The sequence below is a fragment of the Plecotus auritus genome, assembly GCF_963455305.1.
Source record: "Plecotus auritus genome assembly, chromosome: 11".
NCBI lineage: Eukaryota > Metazoa > Chordata > Mammalia > Chiroptera > Vespertilionidae > Plecotus > Plecotus auritus.
The window spans coordinates 37,984,125-37,996,826 of NC_137777.1; the positions used below are offsets into that span (position 1 = coordinate 37,984,125).

Genomic DNA, 12,702 nt, shown 5'->3' on the forward strand with positions numbered 1-12,702 from the left:
TAACAAGCATGTATCTAAAAAGAATTATTGAGGAACAAAATGGTAATGGTTTGGTTCCATAAAATTCTTCAGTGAGTACTTAATATATTCTTCAGCATTAGTTTAAAATGTATTTTTTCTTTAATATTCTAGCTTGAAATTCAGAATCATCCCTTTTTTGAATCACTCAGTTGGACAGACCTTGTACAAAAGAAGATTCCACCACCGTTTAATCCTAATGTGGTAAGTATATATCCAAGTCCTTCCTTCTAAAATAGTGAAATGTAGAACTGTAGCTCATCATAATTTTAGCAAATCTAACCTGAGTGAAATTGAATCAGTACGTAAATATATGCGAAATATGTCACTTCAGGATGACCAGTAAGATTATAGTTTTATTAGACTGATAAAAAATATCTCTCGGTACAATAATTGTGAAGTATTTGTAGATTGACTTATTGCATTTAGCTCATTCAGGAGTGACTGTTTCAGACATGGCTCCATTAGGGACAATTTCTGCTCCTAATTTCTAGTGTTTGCAATAAGAACCTTGGATCTTTTACGATTCATTTAATTTTTCTCTTTAAATTGAGAGTCCACTGAGTTTAGTTATTTGCAAATAAATGTGTCATCAGGTACATTAAAGGGTTAGGGATTCCTCCTCAGCAACCCTGGAAATGGCAGCAGTGTGGACGTCAGAGTCAGGCACCTCCAGGTTTGGATGCCTGTTTGCTCTATGACTAATTAATTAAATTTTTAAAGCAAGACCCACAACTCAGAAGCCATAAGGAAAAAAAACTGGTAAATTTGACCACACAAAATTTAGACATATCTGCATGAAAAAAAACTGCAAATAACAAACTGGGGGAAATTTCCTTAGTACATAAAACATTCTTATAAGTTGATGAGGAAAAAAAAAAAAAGACCAAAATGGACAAAGGATAATTTTGAAAAAAAAAATACAGGTAGCTTTTAAATATATGAAAAGATGTTGAAGGAATGCAAAATAAAATCCTTACAGGTTTTTTTCACCTAATAGATTAACAAAGATAAAAAAGTTAGCTATACTAGAATAAGATAGATATTCTCATTCATTTTTCTCATTACTTGTATCCTTTTACTTAACCCTGACAACAATCCTATGAAATAGTACTGTTATTTTACACCATACTTCTGATGAGTGAACTTAGGCACAGAAAAGGTTAAGTAAATTGCCCTCAGTTTATTTTTTTTAAATAAATCTTTATTGTTCAGATTATTACAGTTGTTCCTCTTTTTTCCGCCCATAGCTCCCCTCCACCCGGTTCCCACCCCACCCTCTGCCCTTACCCCCACCCCACTGTCCTCAACCAAGGGTACGATTTTTGTCCAGTCTCTTCCCGCACCCCCCACAACCCTTTCCCCCCGAGAATTGTCAGTCCACTCCCTTTCTATGCCCCTGATTCTATTATATTCACCAGTTTATTCTGTTCATCAGGTTTTTTATTCACTTGATTTTTAGATTCACTTGTTGATAGACATATTTGTTGTTCATAATTTTTATCTTTACCTTTTTCTTCTTCTTAAAGAATACCTTTCAGCATTTCATATAATACTGGTTTGGTGGTGATGAACTCCTTTAGCTTTTTCTTGTCTGTGAAGCTCTTTATCTGACCTTCAATTCTGAATGATAGCTTTGCTGGGTAGAGTAATCTTGGTTGTAGGTTCTTGCTATTCATCACTTTGAATATTTCTTGCCACTCCCGTCTGGCCTGCATAGTTTCTGTTGAGAAATCAGCTGACAATCGTATGGGTGCTCCCTTGTAGGTAACTAACTGTTTTTCTCTTGCTGCTTTTTTTAAAAAAATGTATTTTATTGATTTTTTACAGAGAGGAAGGGAGAGGGATAGAGAGTTAGAAACATCGATGAGAAACATCGATCAGCTGCCTCTTGCACACCCCTTACTGGGAATGTGCCCACCACCAAGGTACATGTCCTTGACTGGAATCGAACCTGGGACCCTTCAGTCCTCAGGCCGACGCTTTATCCACTGAGCCAAACCGGTCAGGGCTCTCTTGCTGCTTTTAATATTCTCTCTTTGTCTTTTGCTCTTGGCATTTTAATTATGATGTGTCTTGGTGTGGTCCTCTTTGGATTCCTTTTGTTTGGGGTTCTTTGCGCTTCCTGGACTTGTAAGTCTATTTCTTTCACCAGGTGGGGGAAGTTTTCAGTCATTATTTCTACAAATAGGTTTTCAGTATCTTGCTCTCTCTCTTCTTCTGGCACTTTCAAGCAGATATTGGTACGCTTGAAGTTGTCCCCGAGGCTGCTTACACTATCTTCATATTTTTGGATTCTTTTTTCTTCTTGCTTTTCCGATTGGGTGTTTTTTGCTTCTTTGTATTGCAAATCTTTGACTTGATTCTTGCGATCCTCTAGTCGGTTGTTGGATCTCTGTATATTATTTTTTATTTCAGTCAGTGTATGTTTAATTTCTTGTTGGTCCTTTTTCATATCCTTGAGGGTCTCGCTAAATTTATCGGCCTTTTCTAGAAAATTTTTGAAAAACCTTATAACCGTGGTTTTGAACTCTATATCCAGTTGTTTGCTTTCCTCCATTTCTTTCATTTGTGATCTCTTTCTTTGTCTCTGCATTTTTGTTGCTTCCCTGAGTTGATAGAGTGGCTTTGTGTGCTAGGTGTCCTATAGGGCCCAGTGGCTCAGAACTTGCCAGTTACCTGAGGTGGACACTCTCGGTGCACCCCTTCGTGGGCTGTGTGCACAGTCTTGTTGTAGTTAAGCCTTGATTCTTGTTGGTATCACTGGGAGGAATTGACCTCCAGGCCAATTGGCTGTGAGGATCAGCTGTGTCTACGCTGGGAGAACTGTGCTGGAGACACCCTTATGAGACAAGACTTGCAAAAGCCTCTGTGCTCAGCTTGGGTAGGGCGGAGTCTCAGGGCGGAGCCAACAGCAATGGCTTCCTGTCAGCCCTTCCCTATGAGGCCCCTGGGTCTCAGTGTCCTGCGGTTATCAGTGCAAGCATCTCTGAGAGAAAGCTGCCCTCAAGTTTTTCCCACTGCCAGACAGTCCAGTTTCTCCCCGTAGGAGTCTGGGTCCCCAGAGTCTTGCCTGGATCTGGAGTTCAGAGCAGTTGGGAACTTTTGTCTCTCTCCCGATTGAGAAAGCCAGCCGTGTACTCAGTTGCCAGCCCTCTCCGTGCGCGTGCCTCCAAACCTCTGCCTTCCACAGTTCCTCTGAGTCTCAGTGTGCTTTTCTCTTTCCTGACAGTCCAGTTTCTCCCGAATTAGTCTGGGCCCCCAGAGTCTCGCCCAGAACTGGAGTTCAGAGCAGTCGGGAGTTTTGTCTCCCTCCCGATTGAGAAAGCCCAGCCGCGTACTCAGTTGCCAGCCCTCTCCGCGCATGCGCTTCCGTACCTCTGCCTTCTGCAGCTCCTCTGAGTCTCAGTGTGCTTTTCTCTTTCCTTCTAGTTGTAGAATTTCCACTCAGCCAGCCTTCCTGTGGTTCTGGAAGATGTCCATTTTGTCTTTTAGTTGTAGTTATGAAATTCTTGTGCAAGGCAGCAGTTTAGGTGTTTACCTATGCCGCCATCTTGGTTTCTCCCCCACAGTTTAATTGAAGTTGCAGAACTAGAGTTTGAAGACAGAGCCTTCCCTCACTTTTAACATAAGAAATACGGTATTGTCCCTGACAGTACTAGCCATGAGCCATAAGGACATTCTCAAAATATTTATAAAGTCAGGGAAGAGAACATTTATCATCATTTATTAAGCACCTTCTACATGTCAGATTCTGCGAATTTTATGTATTAATGCATCAAATCCTCACAAGTTTAACAGACAGGTGGCAGGATTCTTATTTTACAGAAGAGGAGGCAAGCGTTCCTCTTATAGAAAAGATAGGGTAGTTTATATAAAGAATTCTAGCTAGCAAAACTCATAGCCAGAATTCAAACCTTTGTTTTATTTCAGAACCCCTGCTTTCTAAGGTTATATGTAAGAATTTGGTGACATCATGTATTTAATTTCTAGAGTCTATTTTCCTCTGTGGTGGAATTTCTCATGTAGAAGGATAGAGCATTCTGGGTTTCCCTGGTTTCTGCTCTGCTGTTTGTAGACCTACCAGGCTAACTATATCCTTAGCTTATAATAACTACTCTGAATCCCTCTCTGTTCACCTCGGTTAGACTTGGTGAATTGAACTTTTTATATATATATTGATTTCAGAGAGGAAGGAGAGGGAGAGAGAGATAGAAACATCAATGATGAGAATCATTGATTGGCTGCCTCCTGCACACCCCCTACTGGGGATTGAGCTTGCAACCCAGTCATGTGCCTTTGACCAGAATCAAAACCGGGGCCCTCCAGGCCAAGGCTCTGTCTACTGAGCCAAACCGGCTAGGGTGTGAATTGAACATTTTAAAGCTTCCCTTTCTCTTAGAGCAGAGCTAACTAGAGCTTCAGGGATGGGCTTTCCCTTTAGGCCTTTTGAGCTAAGGATCTTATCACTGAATGCTTAGTGACCTCTGTGGCACAAGAGTCACCTTTCACAATTTTACTTACAACCCCTTCATTCCTTCATTGAAAGGCTTCATCTACCCGAAGTTGAGAAAGTGGATGGGCAGGCATTTAATGGAAGCTCAAACGTAAAATGCTATTCTGAAAACCTACCTGAACCCTTTTTCTAAACCAAGAGGTGATGTGTAGAGAGAAGGGGAGTCATAAGCAGGGACTGAGATTCATATTAACATTGGTAAGGACTCTGTTATGCTAGCTCTCCTTACCCTTCTCTCTCCTCGCCCCACCCAACAACAAGAACCTTACCTGTTAGAAGAACCTCACCTAAGGAATAAAAGCAGAAAATGTTCCAAAGCAATGATGAAGTAAGAAGACATCTAAACTTGCCAGGAATCAATATACAAATCCATGAAGGGTTTAATGAAGAACTAAATTAATGAAAAAGCTAAGGTGAATAATAGTATTCTTTTTATGTTTTAGGCAGGACCAGATGATATTAGGAACTTTGATGCAGCGTTTACGGAAGAAACAGTTCCATATTCTGTGTGTGTGTCTACTGACTATTCTATAGTGAACGCCAGTGTACTGGAGGCTGATGATGCATTCGTTGGTTTCTCTTATGCACCTCCTTCAGAAGACTTATTTTTGTGAACATTTTGCTATCCGGGAACCATTGAGCAAATATAAGCCTATGTACAGATGAGACTGAAATTCCTGTTTGTGTGAATATATTCAAATATGTTTAGTGCCTCTTTTTTTACATATAATGTTAACAACTATGAAAAATGTATTTTCTGCTCTATGTAAGAAAATAGTGCATTTCAAAGAGCTAAGTTTGGAATTAAAATTTGTATTCTTGTTTATTAAGCTTATTTTTAAACAGAAATTTTAAAAGCTATTGTTCTTAGCATTAACCTATTTTTTAAAGAAAACTTTTTTGCTAATGACTGTTTTTTTCCCCCCAAGTTTACACTAACACCTACCCAAGATAGACTGTTTTTCAACAGCCTATTTCAGTTCTGTTAACATATATTAATGCCTTTGTAACTCTCTACTTTGATCTTTGTTCTCAGATCAGAACTATGCAATTTGTATGTGGTTGTTTAAGCAGAAACCATGTCTGTCCATAATCACTGCTTGCCATAGTCAGTCTTGGTAGGATTAAAGTGTAAAAGCATAGTTAACACATTGGCTGCTAATTAACACTTTGAGTAACTGTTCATTCTGCAGGTCAAATTAAAAAGTAACAAAAGGAGGCCCTGGCTGGGTAGCTCAGTTGGGTAGGGCATTGTCCTGATACACCAAGGTTATGGGCACATACAAGAATCAACCAATGAAAGCATAAATAAGTGGATCAACAAATCTCTCTCTCTCTACATCTCTGCCTCTCTCTCTCTCTCGCCCAAGTCAATAAAAAGAAAAGTAACAAAAGGAAATCCTTTGCTTTTGAAATACCAATTTAAATTCATGAATTATTTTTCTTCTGGAGTAAAAGTAAATATTTAATAGTTGACATTTTAAGTATTCCCAAACATCTGAAGGATTTATTTTTTTTTAGGTGGTGCCAAAATGAATGTATCTGTGTCATGTATTTATATTACAAATACATTCTATTTATGTTCTTTTTGGTCTTTTGAATGTTTAATATACTGTTAAGTAGGTCTAAATCTTGGTATTTCGTTTTGCAAATAGCTTTTCAAAACTGTCTCCCTAATTGGTTGTTAAGTGGAAAATATTAAGCTTTCTAGAATATTTACCTAATTGGGAATTAAAAAGTAGAATAGCAAATTCAGGATTAATATAAATGTGTACAATTTTACTATAGTGTAACAGAAGTTAAAAAAAATTCAGATAGATGCCTAGGATCTTATGTATCTTAGAAAATGTATGGGAAATTGGCCTTAAAGTCATACTAAAAACCAACTAACTTGTGTACTTGTAATTGTAAAAGAATGCTTATCTTGAAATTCTGATTTTGAGACTTTGTAAGTCATGTAGGAAACATTGTGAAAGAATTTAGTGACCCAGTTTAGATGCTTCAAGAACAAGCATTCTTTCCATGTAATTTCTCTTAAGAAATCACAAAAGCATTTCACACCAATACCCTTTGGTTTAAAAATGTTCAGCTGAATGGGGGGAAGGGAGTGTGCTTTTCTTAGATATAATAATATTTGCATTCAATACACTGAATCTTCCTTTAGAAGTAAAACTTTAATAACAACACTGTAAATATTTGGTTTATTTGGTACTACTGTAAGTTCTCCTTTTATACAAAGCTCTTTGCTTATAAAGCAAAATAAAGACTAGTTTCTTGTATGATTTTTTTACTCAGCCACTCCTTAATTAAACTGCCAAAAACTCAAGTGCAATATTGTATATTTTTAAGAACAAATTTAAAATAGAATGTTGCTGTTTTTTGGATCTCAAAAAAATACAAATCTTACAGAGTGTAATAAAACTAGCAAAAAGATTAATGATCATCTAATGCCTTTCATTACTTTACATTAAAATTAGTGATAGTTACAGTATCATTACAAAATGAATTTTATATATATATATAATTTTGTTTACTGATGCATATATATATATATATATATATATATGGAAGACAAGTAAAATTTTAACTCAATAGTTGAACATGTAAAAATTACTAGATTATTCCATATCGCAAGGTGATTATTCTTTTATTTGAAACCCTGAAGTGTACGCAGGTGAGTTTCAGGTGGCTTGAATACCTTAAAGTGATATGCCAAGTTTTGTGTGTAAATGAAATCCACTTAGGGCAGGGATTGCTATATAGCTTGGTTCAGATGCTCAAAAGGATTCATTGCTATAATATGATAGGCTTCCTTCGCTGCCACCTTGTTCTTCTTTACTCACCTAACACTAAGAGAAATTACTCTCCAACTTCCCTGAAAGCATTTCAATTGGAGATTTATGTCATTTACTAGTATTTAGCTTTTTTGTGTCTTACCAGTATTGTATAATCATCCATTTGTAATGTTTTAACATTCCTCAGTAGGTGAAAGGTTTCCTACACAAAAATATTTCTCATTTTATTTCTTTAATTTTTGCAGAGATAATTAAGTCAGAAAGAAATATAGCTGTCTTAAAATGTTACCTTTTAGTTATTCAAAGTCAAAATAGTGGAGAATAATTTAAAGTGATGTTACACAAAGAAAAGAGCCAATAGAGAAGTATAAGCTCAGCATGATATAGCAATAAAATAGCCAACCAAAGGGTCCTATATCCTATACTAAAAAGTTATTTTTACATAATGTCTTGAAAATGATGGATCACCATATGAATCTTGAGGATTAGTGTAAAACAATAACATCACTCTACATAACCCCACTTACTGGAAGAAACAGACAGTTGGTGATTTTAGAAACCTTGCATGCAAACATGACAGGAGTTTTTATGGTAAACTCTCCTTTGCAGGAATATATATCATGGATTCACCATTTCTTCTAAAGTATTTTCATAATTTTCTTTTTATTAGGGAACAGAGATTTCCCCTTCAATACTAGTTAAATCTTTGTGAGAAAGTCTATAATGAGTTGTCAGCATTTAAGTGTTTCTATGCTTTTATTAACTCATGGAATCCAGAGGCTTATATACAGGAAAACACCCACATGGTCAAATTTGATCGTCTTGGATTTGTTCAGTCTTCCCAGATAGTAGGTATAGCCTTGAAGTGTTGAATTTTTTTTTCTGCCTCAATGTTAGTAATAATGCAACAACAACAGTTTACTTTGTTTACTGATGCATTGATGTTGAATGCTAGCAATTTATTTAGTAAGATATCCCCTAGCAGTGTGCCTAAATTAGATATCAAGTCCCAGCTGGTTTGGCTTAGTGGATAGAGTGTTGGCCTGCAGACTGAATGGTCCCAGGTTCTATTCCAGCCAAGGGCACATGCCCAGGTTGCGGGCTCCATCCCCCTGCCCCATAGGGGGCGTGCGGGAGGTGGCCAATCAATGATTCTCTCTCATTGATGTTTCTATCTATCCCTCTCGCTTCCTCTCTGAAATCAATTAAAAAATAAAAATTAGATATCAAAAGCAAATAAACTGTTCTTGTTTGCAGATGAATATCTTTGTAGAAAATCCAATAGAACATGATCTCACTCATCTGGGGGAAATAATGAACAACATAAACTGATGAACAAAAACAGACCCAGAGACAGGGAAACATCAATGAGACTGTCAAACCTCAGAGGGAAGGTAGGGGAGGGTGGGGGTAAAGGGGAGAGATCAACCAAAGGACTTGTATGCATGCATATAAGCCTATCCAGTGGTCACGGACAACAGGAGGGTGGGGGCATGCGTGGGGAGGGGTTTGGGATGGGAATGGGGGGATGAGGACAAATATGTGATACCTTAATAAAGAATTAATTAAATAAAAAATAAGTTACAAAAAAAGTTATGGAACTAATAAGTGATTATAATGAGATTGCATCATGCAAGGTTACTATACAAAAATAACTTTCTTATATACCAGCAATTTGAAATTAAAAACACCATTTACATTAGCAACCCCTCAAAAAAAAAAAAAAAAAAAGGTATGAATCCTAATAAAATATGTGTAAGATCTATATGAGGAAAACTACCTTCTCTCTGACAGATTTGCCTATTCTTGACATTTCATATAAACAGAATCACAATATTTGGCTTTTTGTGTCTGGCTTCTTTCGCTTTGCATAATGTTATAGCACGTATTAGCACCTCATCCCTTTTTATGGCCAATTGACTCCACTGTACGGATATACCACACTTTATCCACTTTATCACTATGAATAATCCGATGAACATTCTTGTATAAATTTTTGTGTGAACGTTTGTTTCAAATTCTCTCATATCTATGTATATGTATAATATGTGGCTTGGGATTGTTGGGTCATCTAGTAGCTCTGTTTAGTCTTTTAAGGTAGTCCCCGGAATGTTTTCCAAATTGACAGCCCACTAGGAAAGTTTTTATTTGTTTAAGCAAATATGGGCACTGCTGGCCTGTGATAAAATGACAACCAATGGTTTCTATCTTTTTTGCTTTGCTTTGCTTTGCTTTGCTTTGCATGGAGAGAGCTGGAGTGATTGAAGGGGCCAAACGCATGTGGGCCCGGTTGCCCTGGTGACTGGGAGGCGCTGTCCCGGCAGCCCTTGCGCCGCCGCCAACGGACGGAAGCTGCGCGCGTGCGCGCTCGGGCTTCCCTGGGCCGCTGGCTGGGGGAGGCGCGCGGCTGGCGGAGGTCTGTGTGTGCAGGAGCGGGTGTCCCGCATTGCTGGGCTGGGGCCCGCGCAGTCCTGAGGTTGGTGCTGTGCGTGGGAGGGGTCTTGGACCCCTGGGTGCGAGGCCGGATTCGCTTTCGGCGGCGTTGCGTGTGAGGTGTTTTCCTTCTGACGTGGCCGGTAGCGAAGACCCGCTGGGGTCCAAGGGAACCGGCGCTTGGGTTCTTTAGACTGTGAGGAGGAGGCTAGAATGTGATCCACGTTCGCTTAATTAATGCTTTCCGCGGGCTTGCAAGTCTTTTTCTCCACTTCCCCCACCCACGCCCAGGACCTCTGCTTTACAGGCTGTTTCAGGCTACCGAATCCGGCCTGATTCACCGCGTCCTGGTGCTTATCTGGGTGCCTGTGCCAAGAGCCGGTCACATCCTCTCTCCAATGAACTTGAACGTTTTCCCGCTCTTCTCCGAGGTTCAGTATTTGCGTTAGAGCAGCAGGAGCATCCACCCGCACCCGAGTTGAAAATCCACGCGCAGGCTGGTCACCAGGTCCAGTGTGAAACTATAAAAGTCCAGAATCCATCTCCTCTGTGCCATCTCATTTCTGATGCCATAGATCGGACCGTCTGTCTGTCAGGACTGTTTCAATAGCTAGAAACGGATTGTCACTCTTCCTCTATTCCAGCCCATTTCCCACATGAACAGCAGGCACTGGTTCCCAAAATAATCTGACTGTACTGCTTGTTAACGGCCCTGGCTTTTCTTTGCCTGTGTAATGGTCACGGGCTCAAAAGCTTTCATAATCTGGTTGGGTCTCACCCAATCACTTCATTATCCACGAGAGGCCTGGTGCATGAAATTCATGCACTGGTGGGGGGGGGGTCCCTCAGTGTGAGAGGGCAAGGCTAGGCCGAGGGACCCCACTGGTGCATGATCAGGGCTGGGAAGGGATGCGGGAGGTTGGCCAGTGGGGGAGGGGCCGGGGGAGGACTCCAGGGCGTGTCCAGCCATCTTGTTCAGTCCCCATCAGCCGGACCCCAGCAGCAAGCTAACCTACCAGTTGGAGCATCTGCCCCCTGGTGGTCAGTGCACATCATAGCGAGCCGTTGAGTGGCCTTAGCATATCATTAGCATGTTATGCTTTGATTGGTTGAACGGATGACCAGACTCTTAGCATATTAGGCTTTTATTATATAGGATTATATAGGACTAGAGACCCGAAGCACGAAACTCATGTAAGAGGCTCGGCCCTCGCAGCCCCAGCTGCCTCTGCTTGGCCCTCGCAGCCCCAGCTTCGTCTGGAAGGTTGTCCAGACGGTTGTTCTGCTGTTTGGCCATTCGGTCAATTTGCATATTATGCTTCTTTTATTATAGATAGCCTCCCTTCTTTCAGCCCCAGAAATCTTATGTCCTAATGAAGCACAGATGTATTACCCTGAACACAACATACGCTTTAAGATGTATTGTAGGAACTTAGGGCCCTAGAGACATGGACTCTGAAGTTTCCCCCATCTAATAGCAGAAAGGACAGTCTCAGTTACATTTCTTTGAAAAGTGGCCTAAACTCCGAGTAGGTCTAAAAACATATTTTACTCATTTGTATCCCCGTGCCTAGGACAGTCTGGTATCCAACAAATAGTAAATGCCCAATAAATATTTAATAATGAGTAAATGTGATGGTCATTATTTCTGACTTTTCTAAATTGACAACTCCTTGAACACAGGATCCACTCTTAATCATTTTACCCCTAGCACTTAACACAAGTATTGGCAGATACTGTTTCCAATTATGTTTGCTGTTCTTTAAATGAATTTTACATATTCCACCCTTGTTACTATGGTTTAATGTTTTATGTTGGTCAGTATTGAAGATTTAAATCCAGAAGAGGTTTTATCATCTGATACAACTCTTTCATTTTGATTTTCCCCTAGAACAGGGGTGGGCAAACTTTTTGACTCGAGGGCCACAATGGGTTCTTAAACTGGACCGGAGGGCCGGAACAAAAGCATGGATGGAGTGTTTGTGTGAACTAATATAAATTCAAAGTAAAGGAGCGGAGGGGAGAGCAAGAGAACCCTCCGCTCTTTCGGCTCCGCGGGCCGGATAGAACAGCCGAACGGGCCGGATACGGCCCGCGGGCCGTAGTTTGCCCACGGCTGGCCTAGAAGCTAGGAAATGCTGGGTCTAGTATCAAGTTCTCAGATTTTGTAGGTTAACTACACTTTGTAACTTAGATTGAATTTATGAAATAACTTTTGCCACTTTTTTTTTTTAAACAACACCTGCAAGTGGACCTCATCATCCAATATTTATTTCAGGCAGCATTTTTTGAATACCTACTTTGTAAAGAGACATTTGAGGCTGCTGTTCTTAAGTTTGCAATCTTGTAGAGACCCTTATAACCTAGTGTTGATAAACATGTGATTTGGCAAAAGAAAACACAGTTTTGTTTCCCTTTGGATAGGGATTTCTTAAAGTTGGAAATTGTATTTTGTTTTATCTCACTGTCAATTTTAAGTTGCACAGCTGTAAAGTTTTATTAGAGGTCTTCAATGTACATTTTAAATATTTTTATTTCTAGGTATTCTCATCTGTAGTCTTTACCAGCCATTGTGGTTTAATCAATTAGTAACAGAGAAGAATCATTAACTAGGAGAAAATGTCAAATCTAAAAATGAAAGAGGCAGCCCTTATCTATCTTGACAGAAGTGGAGGGCTCCAAAAGTTTATAAATGATTGCAAATACTACAATGGTATGTTCTGCAAAGGTAACTTTATTTTAGAAACTTTAAAATACCTGCATATGACTATCCTCATTTTTATATTTGTGTATTTTTGCAGATTCAAAACAAAGTTATGCTGTCTATCGATTCAATATTTTAGTAAACCCCTCTGATATTGTTGAATTAGATGCTGAACTTGGAAATCACATTTTACATCATCCTGTAAAAGCTGCTGAAGTTTTTCAATCAGTAAGTTA

General features: G+C 39.4%; 2 protein-coding genes across 3 annotated transcripts in view; both read left to right on the plus strand.

Annotated features, from left to right (window-relative positions):
- LOC308236719 (serine/threonine-protein kinase Sgk3) overlaps positions 1–6,975 on the plus strand; it is a 126,587-nt gene extending 119,612 nt beyond the window's left edge. Inside the window, exons 16-17 of one of the 2 annotated variants that reach the window (XM_080646667.1) lie at positions 133–222; positions 4,978–6,975. In XM_080646667.1, the coding sequence (XP_080502793.1) occupies positions 133–222; positions 4,978–5,148 (261 nt within the window). In that variant the 3' untranslated portion in view covers positions 5,149–6,975. The remainder of the gene's footprint in view (positions 1–132; positions 223–4,977) is intronic. The other variant, XM_080646668.1, reaches the window with a different exon arrangement.
- Positions 6,976–9,721: 2,746 nt separating this feature from the next.
- Positions 9,722–12,702, plus strand: part of MCMDC2 (minichromosome maintenance domain containing 2) — a 47,333-nt gene continuing 44,352 nt past the window's right edge. Inside the window, exons 1-3 of the mRNA XM_080646247.1 lie at positions 9,722–9,805; positions 12,304–12,475; positions 12,564–12,694. Of these exons, the coding sequence (XP_080502373.1) occupies positions 12,382–12,475; positions 12,564–12,694 (225 nt within the window). The 5' untranslated portion in view covers positions 9,722–9,805; positions 12,304–12,381. The remainder of the gene's footprint in view (positions 9,806–12,303; positions 12,476–12,563; positions 12,695–12,702) is intronic.